This window comes from Rhincodon typus, chromosome 13 (assembly GCF_021869965.1).
Source record: "Rhincodon typus isolate 14 chromosome 13, sRhiTyp1.1, whole genome shotgun sequence".
In the NCBI taxonomy this organism is placed as follows: Eukaryota; Metazoa; Chordata; class Chondrichthyes; order Orectolobiformes; family Rhincodontidae; genus Rhincodon; species Rhincodon typus.
In genome coordinates, this window is record NC_063344.1 from 54,484,892 (window position 1) to 54,497,979 (window position 13,088).

General features: G+C 40.3%; 2 protein-coding genes across 3 annotated transcripts in view; one reads left to right on the plus strand and one right to left on the minus strand.

Annotated features, from left to right (window-relative positions):
* LOC125484636 (calcium-binding protein 39-like) overlaps nt 1-1,332 on the minus strand; it is a 12,165-nt gene extending 10,833 nt beyond the window's left edge. Inside the window, exon 1 of the mRNA XM_048604122.1 lies at nt 1,309-1,332. Coding sequence (XP_048460079.1) covers nt 1,309-1,332 — 24 coding nt within the window. The remainder of the gene's footprint in view (nt 1-1,308) is intronic.
* Nucleotides 1-13,088, plus strand: part of LOC109914776 (calcium-binding protein 39) — an 80,965-nt gene that overhangs the window by 31,343 nt on the left and 36,534 nt on the right. The window lies entirely within an intron of this gene.

The window sequence follows — 13,088 nt, forward strand, 5'->3', positions numbered from 1 at the left end:
TATGCTAGCCGAGCTGGGAAGTTTGATAGCAGTGATTTTTCTCATCTGTGCGTATTGAAACCAAGGACATCTGGTCATGTCGTTTAGTTGCTAGCTGGTGTTCCTGGATGCAACCCACAGACGAGTAAAACCACAGTTTCGAGTGGGACAACGCTACTGTCATCGGATGAGCCAAATATAGGACAGCCAGGGAATTCTTGGAGGCTTGGCATTCATCCACATACACATTGAATTAGACCCGATATCCTGACCATTACAATGCACAGCCGGAACCGGCACCTACCGCAAGCAGCAAAAACCAGACCATATAAATTCGAACCGGCAGAAGACAGCAGCGCTTCACAGGAGGCTCCACAGCACTGAGGATGTCACCTAGTAAGGGGACGAAACGCCTGTTATCAAACCTTCCAGCTTGGCGAACACACCAACGTCTACAATAATCACCCAAGCTACAAATCTTCAACTCAAACCCTGAATGTCTGGCACTGCTCCTGTTCAAGGTTTTCTATTGAAACAAAAATTCCAGCTTAATAGGGATGATAGATATGCTAACTCCAAGCTATGGTGGTTGCATTTCTATTATTTATGAGTTCCAGCACCTTGTGAATGCATTGATGGATATCAGTGTGTCTGCTGATAGTAGCTTGTTGTGTAATGGAGAACACCTTCACTCTGAGGACCTCCTTTCCAAAAGAAGTTTGCAGTGGTTGCTGTTAACAGTGCTGTTGTGGATACGTGTCTGTGACCAGTTGAAGATGAAGTCAAGTAGGTAATAACCTCCTGTTGGTACTAGTTTGGAATTTATCGTGCAGTTATGTCTTTTAGGACTTAGCTGGCTTGATTGGTTGTGGCATCAACAATTTTTGGATATTGAAGTCCCCAACCCTGAGGACGTTTTGTCCCCTTGCTTCTTTCACTGCTGGTTCCAAGTAATTTGTATCCAGAGAGAGTATTCTTTTTCATTGTTTTGACGTCAGCTCTGAAGCCTGAAGTCAAATGTCGAGGGTGCTCAGAGCAATGCCATTTTCACTGGTGAACCTGTCAGTAGGAGAGCATATATCTGTTGAATTTTGGGATTTTGGTTGACATTTATGCCTGGAGTATGTTTTGCCAGCTTGGGGCAGCAGCCCTGAATGCTGAAGAGAAACTAACTTAGTTGGATTGAGATTACCTGAATTTCATTTGATATGATGCTTAGCCTTTTGGACAGCCTGTTGCCAGTATAAGATGGCAGCAGAATAGGGCTCTTTCATTCCATCGTTTCTCTTTTTTCTTTTCTTTTTCCGTCTTATTTTCCTTTTTACATACCTTGTGAAGAACTCGGCGCGGCATTGGCGCGATGAACCCAGCATGGAGTTGTGGCGGAGGAATTAGATGCGAGTTTGGGTTCCCTGCGACTTCTGCGTCGACAAGCTGGGCCCAGCGCCCGACTCATGGCTGCTGTGGCAGAGGCGAGTTTGGGTTCCCTGTAGCATCTGCATCCAGCGCAGACTCATAGAGGCAGAGGTGAGTTTGGACCCAGTATGAGATCCAGTATCAGTAGCAGCTGCATTGGTGAGGTGGGTGAGAGTGGATTCTTGGCCGTGGCAGAGTTGTGATGGGCCCGTGTGGGACCTGGCAGCATTGGTGGTGGCTGCATTGGTGAAGTCCAGTGAGGCAACAGCATTGGTGGAGGTGAGATGGTAACTCTTGTTGTGGTATCACGGCAAGGGGACTCATCGCTGGCTGCTTCAGACCCATGTTTGAGTGCTTAACAAGAAGAACTGTAAAGTTGAACCTTATTTCTTTATTTTTCTGTCTTTATATTTTGTTTTGATTTATTTTTCACTGTTTTAAGGTGGTGCTGTAGAGTGGCAACACAATACAAGTGACAATAAACAAATCAAATCAAAAATATTGCGCACAGTGGTTGTTCCAAAACTCTGATTCTGCCTCGAGTGGACTGGAATCATATAGATAAGGTAAAGGTGACTGATTCCCTTTCGTGAAGCAAATTCATGTATATTTTTTAACAATAGTCTGGAAGCTATTCATCGTTGTTTCCTGGTCCACAAATTACTAGTTTTATTGCATTCAGCACTGTTTACAATGATAATCTTAAAAAGTACTCAGCCAAGGCGACACAACTCTTCCTGTATAATTGTTTGGTAAGCACATAACAATCAAACTGATTAAAAAAACTTAATTAACCAAAGAATAAGTCTAGGAAAGATGTGCTTACTCATTCTCTAATGTTTGATTTCACATTGCCACATTATTTCAGAGTTAACCCTTAAATTTTCAGTCTTGCAGATTTGATTCTGTCTTCTACATTTTTTTTCATATTGGTAAGTATAGTAAATATGAATGACAGGTATATCCATTTTGAATAAGAGCTCAAAGGTTAGTGTAACACTTCAGTAACAGGTTAGAATTGTAGAAAATAAGACCCAATGTAAAAATAACTAAAACAGAATTGCATTGCAGTCAGTGCCATAACATTGAGATAAGTAAGCTAGTTAATAAACAACACATTCGCTTAAAGCATTTGCCCTGTTCCTGAAAGCACACATTGTGGGTACCAGCAGATTAACCTGGATATTTACCATAACTAGTGGATTATGTCAGCTTCTTGCTCTTTATTATTTTCTAAGCCAAGGGTAGTGCTATCACGGCCGGCGTTTCTTGACCATCTTCATTCACCTTTTGAAGGTGATGGTCAGCTGTTGATTTGTGTGATTCAAGTTCTCTCTGTCAATGCTATTAGGTAGGAATTTTCAGTTCAATGAAGAATATTTCCAAGTCATGATGTTTTGTGACTTGGAGGAAAACCGAGCTGGTGTGTTAACAGGTACCTTTTGCCTTGGTTCTCATTGACAGTGTATCTTGTAGATTGTTCCTACCCTGTAGTCATGCTGTGCTGAAAGTGAAAAACAAACTTGCATTACAGTGTTGCCTTTCATGATCTGAGGATATCCCAAAATGACTTTAGTGTCTCTGAATATAATGCATCCATTTGTGCATTGCAATGTTATACAGTCAAAGTAATCAGATTATTTTTAAGTCAGCTTGCTGCAGGGAGTGCAAATTGAAGTTAATGATGAAATGCTGATCAAGCAGATAATTCTGTGCTGGGTGGTGTCAAGCTTCTTGGTTTTTTTTTGGAATTATACACATCCCAGCAAATGGATAGCATTCTCTTGCATTGACTTATGCCTTGTTGGATGGTGAACAAAACTTTTAAAGTGAGAAGGTGAGTAACTCCCCATTGAATTCCCACCCTCTGATCTGTTCTTTTAGTAGTGTGGCTGGTCCAGTTAAGTTGCTAGTAAATGGTTCCCCCCCTGCCCCATAGTGCTTGAGTGATTTGGCAATGATAAATGTTAAGAGGACATGGTTAGCTTATCGCTTCTTGGCAATAGTGATTGCCTGGCACTTGTATGGAACAAGTGTGGCTTGTCACTTGTCCAAGACTAGATTCTTTTGCTGCATGAGCTTTTGCCTGCTTCATTGAAGAATGGCAAGTAGCACTGAACACTGAATTTATTAGAAGACACCTGTGCTTTTGACCTTGTAACATAGGGAAGATTATTGAAGTTGTGTGATGTGGCGGTGCTGGTATCGGACTTGGGTGGACAAAGTGAAATATCATATTGACAGCCAATTTCCATACCCATGAAGACTGCCTCAACCGTGATCTTGGGTTCATGTCACACTACAGGTGACCCCGCAACACTGTTCTGTATTTGTAAAATCTTCCTTACTGTCCTGTTTTGACATCCTCGCCGCTCTTACACTTCTGCTTGCGCTCTTGCGCACTGGCATAGTGGCTCTCTCACACACACACTTTCTCTCGTGTGTGTGTGCGCTCACTCTCTCCCTCTCCTGTGTGTGTGCTCACTCTCTCCTGCGTGTGCTCATGTGCTCTCCCTGTCTCGCTCCCTCATGTATCTAAGGGGTGAATCATTTTATCCAAGATGTTTGTCCATTTGCAGATACATTCTATTTTGTTCAAAAAAACACACAATTTACAGTCAGTCAGTCAGTGTGGCGTTTTATAAATTCCTGCTTTCGGAATAAAACCAGCCTGATTCCGGATTACAACTCGAAGGCAGATTCTGAATGAGGCCTCACACCTACAATTCACTGTCTGACCTGAGATGTCACTTTTTGTATGTCTGCCTGATTGAAGTTTGGAAAGTTAGGTAGATGCTGATAAAACCTTTAATTACCTCCGGGCAGTGGCTCGAAACAGATTCTGGAATTTGCATCTTAATCAATCAAAACTTGTGTCTCCTTTCTAATAATTCTCTATCAGCCACTTTGTTTGTTCAGTCCACTGCTACCAGTTGTATGATCCTTTGATCTTTCTGCCTATAAACTGTCTGTGTGCCCTCTCTCACTGCACCTGACGCAGGAGCAGTGCTCCGAAAGCTTGTGATTTCAAACAAGCCCGTTGGACTATAACCTGGTGTCATGTGATTTTTAACTTTGAAATTGTGTGATGGTTTAACCTAGGTGACTACCTTGAGGTTCCCCTTGTGCTGAGCTGAGGACTTCCAGTAACTTCAGTGGTTCTTTTGTCAAGGTACAACTTCAGCCAGCAGAGATTCTTCCTCCAATTGCCATAAACTTCATCTGTGCTTGGACTCCTTAATTCTATTCTTCCATGGATATGAAGGCATTGAACTGATACTTTCATTTTGTCTCACACCTGACCGTCAGTCTTTTCAGCTTATCTATGTATTGGTCAAGGCTGTAACGTGGTAAAACCCAACCCTGCGCATTGCCAAGCAGATTTAGTGCATTCTTCATTTAGAAATTCTTCAGAATTTCTGAAGAAGGGTCCCAACCCCAAACGTCAATTCTCCTGCTCCTCTGATGCTGCCTGGCCTGCTGTGTTCCTCCAGCTCCACACTGTACTGCCTCTAACTCTGACTCCAGAATCTGCAGTTCTTGCTATCAACTGTTGCTTTTCTGATTAACAATAAGCCAATGAATTAGCAGTTGGCATTATGGGGAGGTGATGGCATAGTGCTATTTTCACTGGACTCTTAATCTAGAGACCATCTGGTTCACTAATGTCTTGTAGGGAAGGAAATTGCCATCCTTGCCTGGTCTGGACTACATGTGACTTCAGACCAACAGCAGTGGGGTTGACTTTTAACTGCCCTCTGAGATGGGCTATAAATGTATACTTGAACAACTGTCCATGATGTTGGGTAGAAACCAGTGTTATAACTGTACTATAAGAACTCGGTCAAAGATTCAGCTCAATCTTGAACACCAGTTTTCTGTTGGAATGAAGGGGCTCATCGTTTACTATATACACGTGTTCAGCTGTTTGTATAATACACGCACTGAATCAAATTGGCTGAAGTCTAGCTTCTTTGATGGTTGGGACTCGAAATGAGGCCAAGATGGATCATACACATTTGGGAATGTAAACAACATCATTACAGGAGTCATGACTGGTGAGGATCTTTCTTCTGAGTGGTTTCTTTTTGATATTCCTCATTGAGAGCCTAAAAGCCAATCTGAAAATTGCTAAATTTGCAATCTGCCATTTAAACTGAAAAGCAGTATGGTTGGTACATCAGTTTCCTGTAAAGGGCAGATAAGGTATTTAAATATAGATTCATAGACTTATCAAGGTACCAGCTGAAGAAAAATGTCTCAGCGAAATTTAGACTTTTATAGGTTTGTCAGCTAATCTTTGTTTTCAGCCTACTGATTTCCCTATGTGAAGGTTAAAAAAAGTAGAGAAATTAGGTGAAGGAAGTTCTGAGAGGAAGTATTTTTAACCAGTAGTTCCTTTATGCTCTGTGTCCTTCACTGTTGCATACTGAAAAGATACTCCTAATCTTCAAAAGTAATTTTTTATCAAACCTAGTCAGTGTAGTTGTGAAGGTGGAGCTGTTCTATTAAAAGTCCACAGCTAAACCAATAGGAAACCACTTCTTTCCAAATGGCTTCAACAGCTGAGGTGCATTTTTTTTCCTCTTTAACTGCCTGATCAGTGATTGGGGTTATGTTCTGAGCTACATCTCTGACTGTAATACTTTGCCTAGGTACTATTGATTTGTGCACCTAAATAACAAGAGTTCACTGTACAGATCTAGTACCAAGTCTGTTTTCCATGCACAATATGCACATTCTTGCTTTCCACGACAATACTGGAATTTTTTTATCCTTTCGTTCAAGTGCAGCTTAGAGATGGTTAGATGTATTCTTCTGATGAGCCTGCAATGGGAATGCTGTTGAGATTTGGTATCTTCTGTTTGTTTCCATGTATAATCCAGTAGAAGATTCGTTGTGACAATGAACCGGGACCAGACTGAATGCTGTATTGGCCACATTGATGATTCCATGCAATATACTCTATGATCAGAGGTTGGAACAAAATATCAAGTGATAGTGAATATATTTAATTTTTAACATATTAAACTGATTTACGAAGGTTACTATTGAAGTTATGGAAAAGCATGCCACCCTCAGAAGGTTCAGATCTGAGTTTCAGGTGGGGGAATAAACAGCAGACTGTTTATTGACTCAAAGCTGGAAAGTAGATTTAAGCAACAGAAATTTAAGGGATAAACCTGACAAACAGGAAACTGAGGAAAAGCTGTGAACAGTTTGGAATATTTTCTGGTGCTGTTTTGCCACAGAAGTAAATGTTTTTTATGGAAATTACAAAGTAGGTATTACTTCTAAATGACACAGTTTGTGTTCTACTTTTTCTAGGTTGATTTCAGAAGATAAAAAAAGTGAAACTTTGAACTTGTGTTTTTTGTACTAAAGTTATTTCAGCTGCATAGTTGATAAAGTGCACTCCAAAAGTAGTTGTCGGCCCTATTCTAAACTTCAAGCCTCAGAATATAATTGTTAGTAATTGCAGCCTGAAGTTTGACTGAGTAAGCATCCATATCACTGTTTGTTTGGTTTCTATCCAAGCAAGCCTTTTGATTATACAGCTCCGTGTATAACTATAAAGTCAAACTGCTGCAGTTTTCGGGCTGTGAAATTAATCACGTTTCAGTGTGAAGCCGAACGGTGATATAGTTAGCGTCTCTTATTGTTTACACAATGCAGGCATTAAATTTCTCCCAATTTCAAAGGAAAAAAATTTAAATATGACCTGGTATCTATTTTAGCTTTTTCCTTTTTGATTTTCAAGTTTTTCTCCCTATTAGTTGTATACTTGAAAATGGAAACATTTTTGGGACGGTCCAGAAAAAGCAGGGGAGTGGAATTGATTGAATAGCTCTTTCAAGCTGCCAGCATGTGTGTAAAGGGATATATGACTTCCTATGCTTGAGATTCTATTATTCAGTATTCCTTCAGGTGAGTTTTGCTGTATATAACCAAAGCTTTAATTTTATATGTGCAAAACCTGTTATACAAGGTTGTGTATGTAATCCTAATAAATCTAATGCACTCATGACTATGAAATAACTACTGTCATATCTCCTGGTGTGAAAGGAAGAATAACACTGTCAAAGCACATGGTTTACAATATAATCCATGAAGCAAATTTATTATATGTGAAAAAAGCAAGAAAAACAAATATTTTGACTAGATCATCTTTAACTTTCAGCTTTTACATTCACAAAATAATAAAAGCCTCATCTCTCCTAAAACTGTCCTATCCTGTAAGTCTTTTATAAATCAACCAACAGTACAAAAGACTATAAATATCAACTACTATCTGGCATGGAACAGTTAATCCACTCCTGCTAGAGATACTTCAGAGCATCCTGTCATATGAGAGCCAATTAGTTGAGGTTCAAGCTTATCACTTGTTAATCAAGAGGTGAAATGCCAACTTTTTTAGTTTGTTGAATAAAAGGCCTGCTGTCCAGTCTTTGGCCACTGATTGTCATTGTTGCATATCCGACATTCAGTACTGGAAGAGCTTCTAACTTAGTATTAGGGAGGCCAAAGTCATGATTTTGATATGTGCTATACATTCCATTCCCTGATGACCAACACCATCTCTCTCCTTGACAATAATTTGAAGCTGAAACAGACCATTTCCTTGGTTTCCACTCCATTACCATGAGTGCCTTCTTGCATGTCTTAATGTCATCCATTTTGGCTGCTACATCAGCATATCTGCTTAGCTATGTCAGTTACTTAATTATCTATAAGCTTTGATTATTTGAATGTTCTCCTGACTGTACACTTTCTAGCCTAGACAACCTTGAATTCATCCACAATCTATCTTCCCTCACTGCAAGTCCTGTTCACTCAATAGTGACCTACAATGGTTCCAGGTTCAGAGATAGCTCAGTTTTAAAATTGCTTCTGGGTGCTTTGAAATCCCTAAATAGCTTTTGCTTCTCCCCATCTCTAACTTCATTCAGTTCTGCAACCATCTGAGGTTTCTGCAGTCTTCCAACTCTGGTTTCGTAGCCTTTCTTTGGCTACAAAGATACTACATGTGAATTCACTCCTTAAACCTTTTTGCTTCTATACCATGCTTTTCTAATTTAAAATCTACCTGTTTGTTCAAACCTTCGCTCTTCGGCTTTGATAATTCCTGATGTGGCTTAGTGTAAAACTATTTCGTAATATTTCTATGTAGCATTATAGATCAAATGTACTTTGGCAGAAAAAATAGAAAAGCACAATATTTTAAATGGTGGAAAGTTTACAGAAAGTTGCAGCACAGAGGGTCCTCATGCGTGAACCACAAAAAAAATGTTGCAACCAAATTCAGTGATAACAGGGAAAACAAATGGAATATTGGCCATTTATGTCAAAGAAGCAGTATTTAAAAACACAAAGGTCTTGCTAAAATTACACAAAGTATTCCAGCTGTGATCTGACTGAATCCGTGAACAGTTTTGTTCCCCTCATCCCAGAAAAGATATATTGGTATTGGAGAACATTTGATAAGGTGATCCCATATGGAGGAATTTTCTTATGAGGAGGAGTTGAGTAGATTAGATTGATCTTCTTGAAGCATGTAAGATTCTTAGGGGCTTAACAGAGTAGATGCGGAAAGATTGTTACCCCTTGTGGGAGAATCTAGAACCAGAGGATGTAATCTCATTTAGGAAGAATTTCTTTTATTGAGGGTAGTGAATCTGAGGAATTTTCTACCACGGGGCTATAGTGGCTGGGTCATTAAGAATATTCAGAGCTGAAATAGTCAGATTTTGATCAGTAAGGGAATCAAGGGTTATGGGGAAAAGGCAAGAAAGTGGAGTTGGAGGTTATTAGAACAGTCATGAACGTTAGAGCAGACCCAGTGGGCTGAATGGCATACTTCTCTGCCTGTGTCTAGTAGTCTTACGACTTGCTCTCCCACCTTCACTGTAACTGTCCAGTTGTATAACTTGGGATTCTGTCCTTATCTGAACTTCAGTTTTGAGTGTTGTAAATCCAGTGACTGAAATTGAAGATTCTTCTTGGCAATGATGATGGATGTCTGTTGTGAAATGTTAAATTTGTGTTCAAGAATAAGGCATTTAAAAGAATGGTAATTCTGTCTGCATATAAGAAAATATAATTATAGATATTATAGTTCATATCTTTGTAAAGTTATTTTTCTAGCATTTTGCCTTTTTTAAGCATATGCTTTGTGATTTACTCAGTTGTCTATTGGTGCTCTTTAAGGCCATTTTGTTAGTGTGGAATGTGTGTGAATTTGGTTAATTTTGAGCTGCAAAGTGTTGGATGTGTATTTGCTGTCCATTTGCTAAATGATGTGCTTTTCCTGTGTCTGTGTTATCAGTTGGAGTTAGAAAGCTCTGGCTGGGAACTGCTCCATAGATAACTAACAGCAGAATAACTCAGGTGTATTCCCAGATCCAATGATTAAGTTGCTGGATTTGTTCAGATGTGTAAGTATGTTCACAATGCATGTCTGTAAATCAAATACTTCAAGAAAAATTACTGGGAGGCAATGTCTGCTCAACCAACACTAAATTTTGGATTGCTATATTATGTATACACACTCAGTGAAGGCAGTTTGTAAGAAGAATATCTTGGTTCATAAGTGGATACTAATGCAAGTCTAGATATGTGCTTGCAACAATTTGAATGTATTTGGTGTCTTTTAACACAACCAGTGTTGTAGTCAGACAAAAAAAATCAATTATTGAGTGAAAGGAGGAAGTATTATGAGGGATGACTGAAAACTTGGTCACAAGTGCGTTTTAAGTATGGTTTCAAATGAGAAGAGGCAAATACTTTTAAGTAGAGAATAACAGAAGTTGGGAGACTAGGTAGCTGCAATGATGTGGAGGTGCTGATGTTGGACTGGGTTGGACAAGGTCAAAAATCACAATACACCAGGTTATAGTCCAATAGGTTTATTTGAAGACACAAACTTTCGGAGTCTTGCTCCTTCAGGTGTCTTCAAAAAAAACCTGTTGGACTATAACTTGGTGTTTTCTGATTTTTGACCTAGGTAGCCGTCAGTGGGAAGGTGATGGCTTAGTGATATTATTGCTGGACTCTAAATCCAGAGATCCAAATAACATTCGGGGATCCTGGGTTTGAATACCACCATGGCAGATGGTGGAATTTGCATTCAAGTTTTTAAAACAAAAATTTGGAATTAAGAATCTAATGATGACAACGAATCCGTTGGTTGTCGGAAAAACCCATCTGGTTCATGAATGTCCTTTAGGGGAGGAAACTGCCTTCGTTAGTCTGGCCTATGTGAGACTCCAGACCCACAGCAATGTGACTGACTTTGAACTGCCCTCTGGGCAATAAATGCAGCCCAGCCAGTTACTTCCTCATCCTGTGAATGAATAAAGGAAAAGGAATGAGGTACCCAAGAGGTTTGTTTTATCGGATGGATCAAACCACGAAGGAGTCGAGATATGGTGATGAATGTTTTGTTTTGGAGGCATTGGAGGATGGAAACTGACATCTTTTACCCTGACCCTAATGATCTCTAACTGTGGGAACTTTGGATGAGCAGAATTTTACTGAAAATGGCAAATTGGTAGGAAATCACTGGGATAGTTGCATTTGAAGTTGACAAAGGCATGTATGAAGATCTCATCAGGAGTATGAGTGTTATTATGGAGATAGAATTAGATTATCTTTTTAATGGAAAGGATGTGGGATTAAAAGCTCAGCTCTAGATTAGGTAAGGCACAGACATTGCCAACAATCTTTAGTTAGAAACAGTGGCCAAGGAAAGGCATAGGGATAGAATCTGGGTGTGCAGTGTTCATTTTGTACTAGCGCCAAAAGCAACAGTTATAGTCTGTATAAGGTTTTCTTAGAGTGGTATGATGCACCCAGGACCTGATATCAGATGAATTTTCTGACAATACAGACAACACATTGTTGTTGACTTCCAAGTGTGGCTTGGTTCCACTTTTGTCTATCTAACAGCCAACAACACGCTAGTGGAGTGGTAGAGCTGGGTATCAAATATGCATAACTTGCTGTTGTATTTGGCTGATATCACCAACATCCTGCTGTAGATGAGCTGGATAGGACAGATACTTGGGACTTCAGAGCTAATGATTTAAGGTGGTAAAAGTACTGTTGCTGGAGGTGCAGTGGCCATGAGATAGACTAAAATAGAACCAAGCCACACTTGGAAGTCAGCAATATGTTTAGGATATGAAATAATTTGCAAGGTAGAATGATCAATATATTTTCAAGGAGATGTTTTTCAAAGTATGGAAAGACGGCCCCTAAGAAGAAGTAACCATTAATAATGTCAGCTAATGTGGGGACTGAGAGGAGAAAGTGGACAAGAGTAGTGGTATTGTTGGAGAAACCCAAGTTTCGAACTTTTTTTTGTTTCAAAAACCTTTCTTCTATTTCATGTCCGCCCTGTAGACCAGAAGTTGTGAAATCTCAGAATTACAAAACATTGCGGAACTGGTATGTGATCTAGGGCCTGCTGCAGTGCTTCAGCTGGCTGAGTGCAAGCTGAAAAACAGCATCTCATTTTCCTTTTGGTGACCGTGCATCCTTCAGGACTCTATATAGAGTTCAATAATTTTATAACTTGAATACTTCCTATGTCTTATACCCACCCTGACACCCCAGACCCTGTCATCTTGTGGGCTGCTTTCAGCACTGCCAACCAATTTTGAGCACCTTATGGTCCCTGTTAGCTTTTCTTTCTTCCTGGCTTCCATTATTCATCACTTTATCTGGCCAAATCTTCTTCCGGGTTCCATCTCCACCTATTGCTTACTCCTTGACCCTATTCCGCTCACCAGTCTTCAGCATCTATACTACTTTTTTCCTAGCTACTCCCAGTGTGAAAGAAGGGTTATTGGACTCAATATGTTTCTCTCCACAGATACTGCCAGACCCACTGAGCTTCAGCAGTTTTTGTTTTTGATTGAGATTTTCAGCATCTTCAGTTCTTTGTTTTACTACTTTTGGATTTTTATATATCTGATGGGTTGAGATAGGAGAAAGAAATGCTGTGGTCTGAGCTTAAGATTACTGGGTTGGTGTCCTCGGGGATAGAAATCTACTCATTAAAATTCACATCAATTGTTATTTTTCATCCCTTGAAAGGGAGGATTATGTTGCGTCTGAATAATTTTCACATCCTTGAGACTGAGATCGCATGGGATTTTTGGGACAAGTAGAGTGGTTTTGTGTTGGAGGCCTCAGTCTTATGGAAGTTTATGATTGTCCTTGTTTTTCAAGGACTGCAATTTCCCTCCACAGTGGTCGAAAACATCCTCAACCGCATCTTTTGCGTTTCCCGCACATCAGCACTCACCCCCTCCCCGCAATAACAACAAAGACAAAATTCCCCTTGTCCTCACGTATCACCCCATCAACCTCCAGATTCAACACATCATTCTCCGCCACTTCTGCCACCTGCAATCTGACCCCACTACCAAGGATATATTTCCCTCCCCACCCTTATCTGCCTTCCGGAGGGACTGCTCTCTCCGTGACTCCCTTGTCCGCTCCACCACACCCGGCACTTTTCCCTGCAATCGCAGGAAGTGCGACACCTCTCCCTACACCTCCCCCCTCACCTCCATCCCAGGCCCCAAGGAAACCTTCCACATTAAACGCACATCTGCTAATGTGGCACATTGTATCAGCTGTTCCCGATGTGGCCTCGTTTACATTGGGGAAACCAAGCGGAGGCT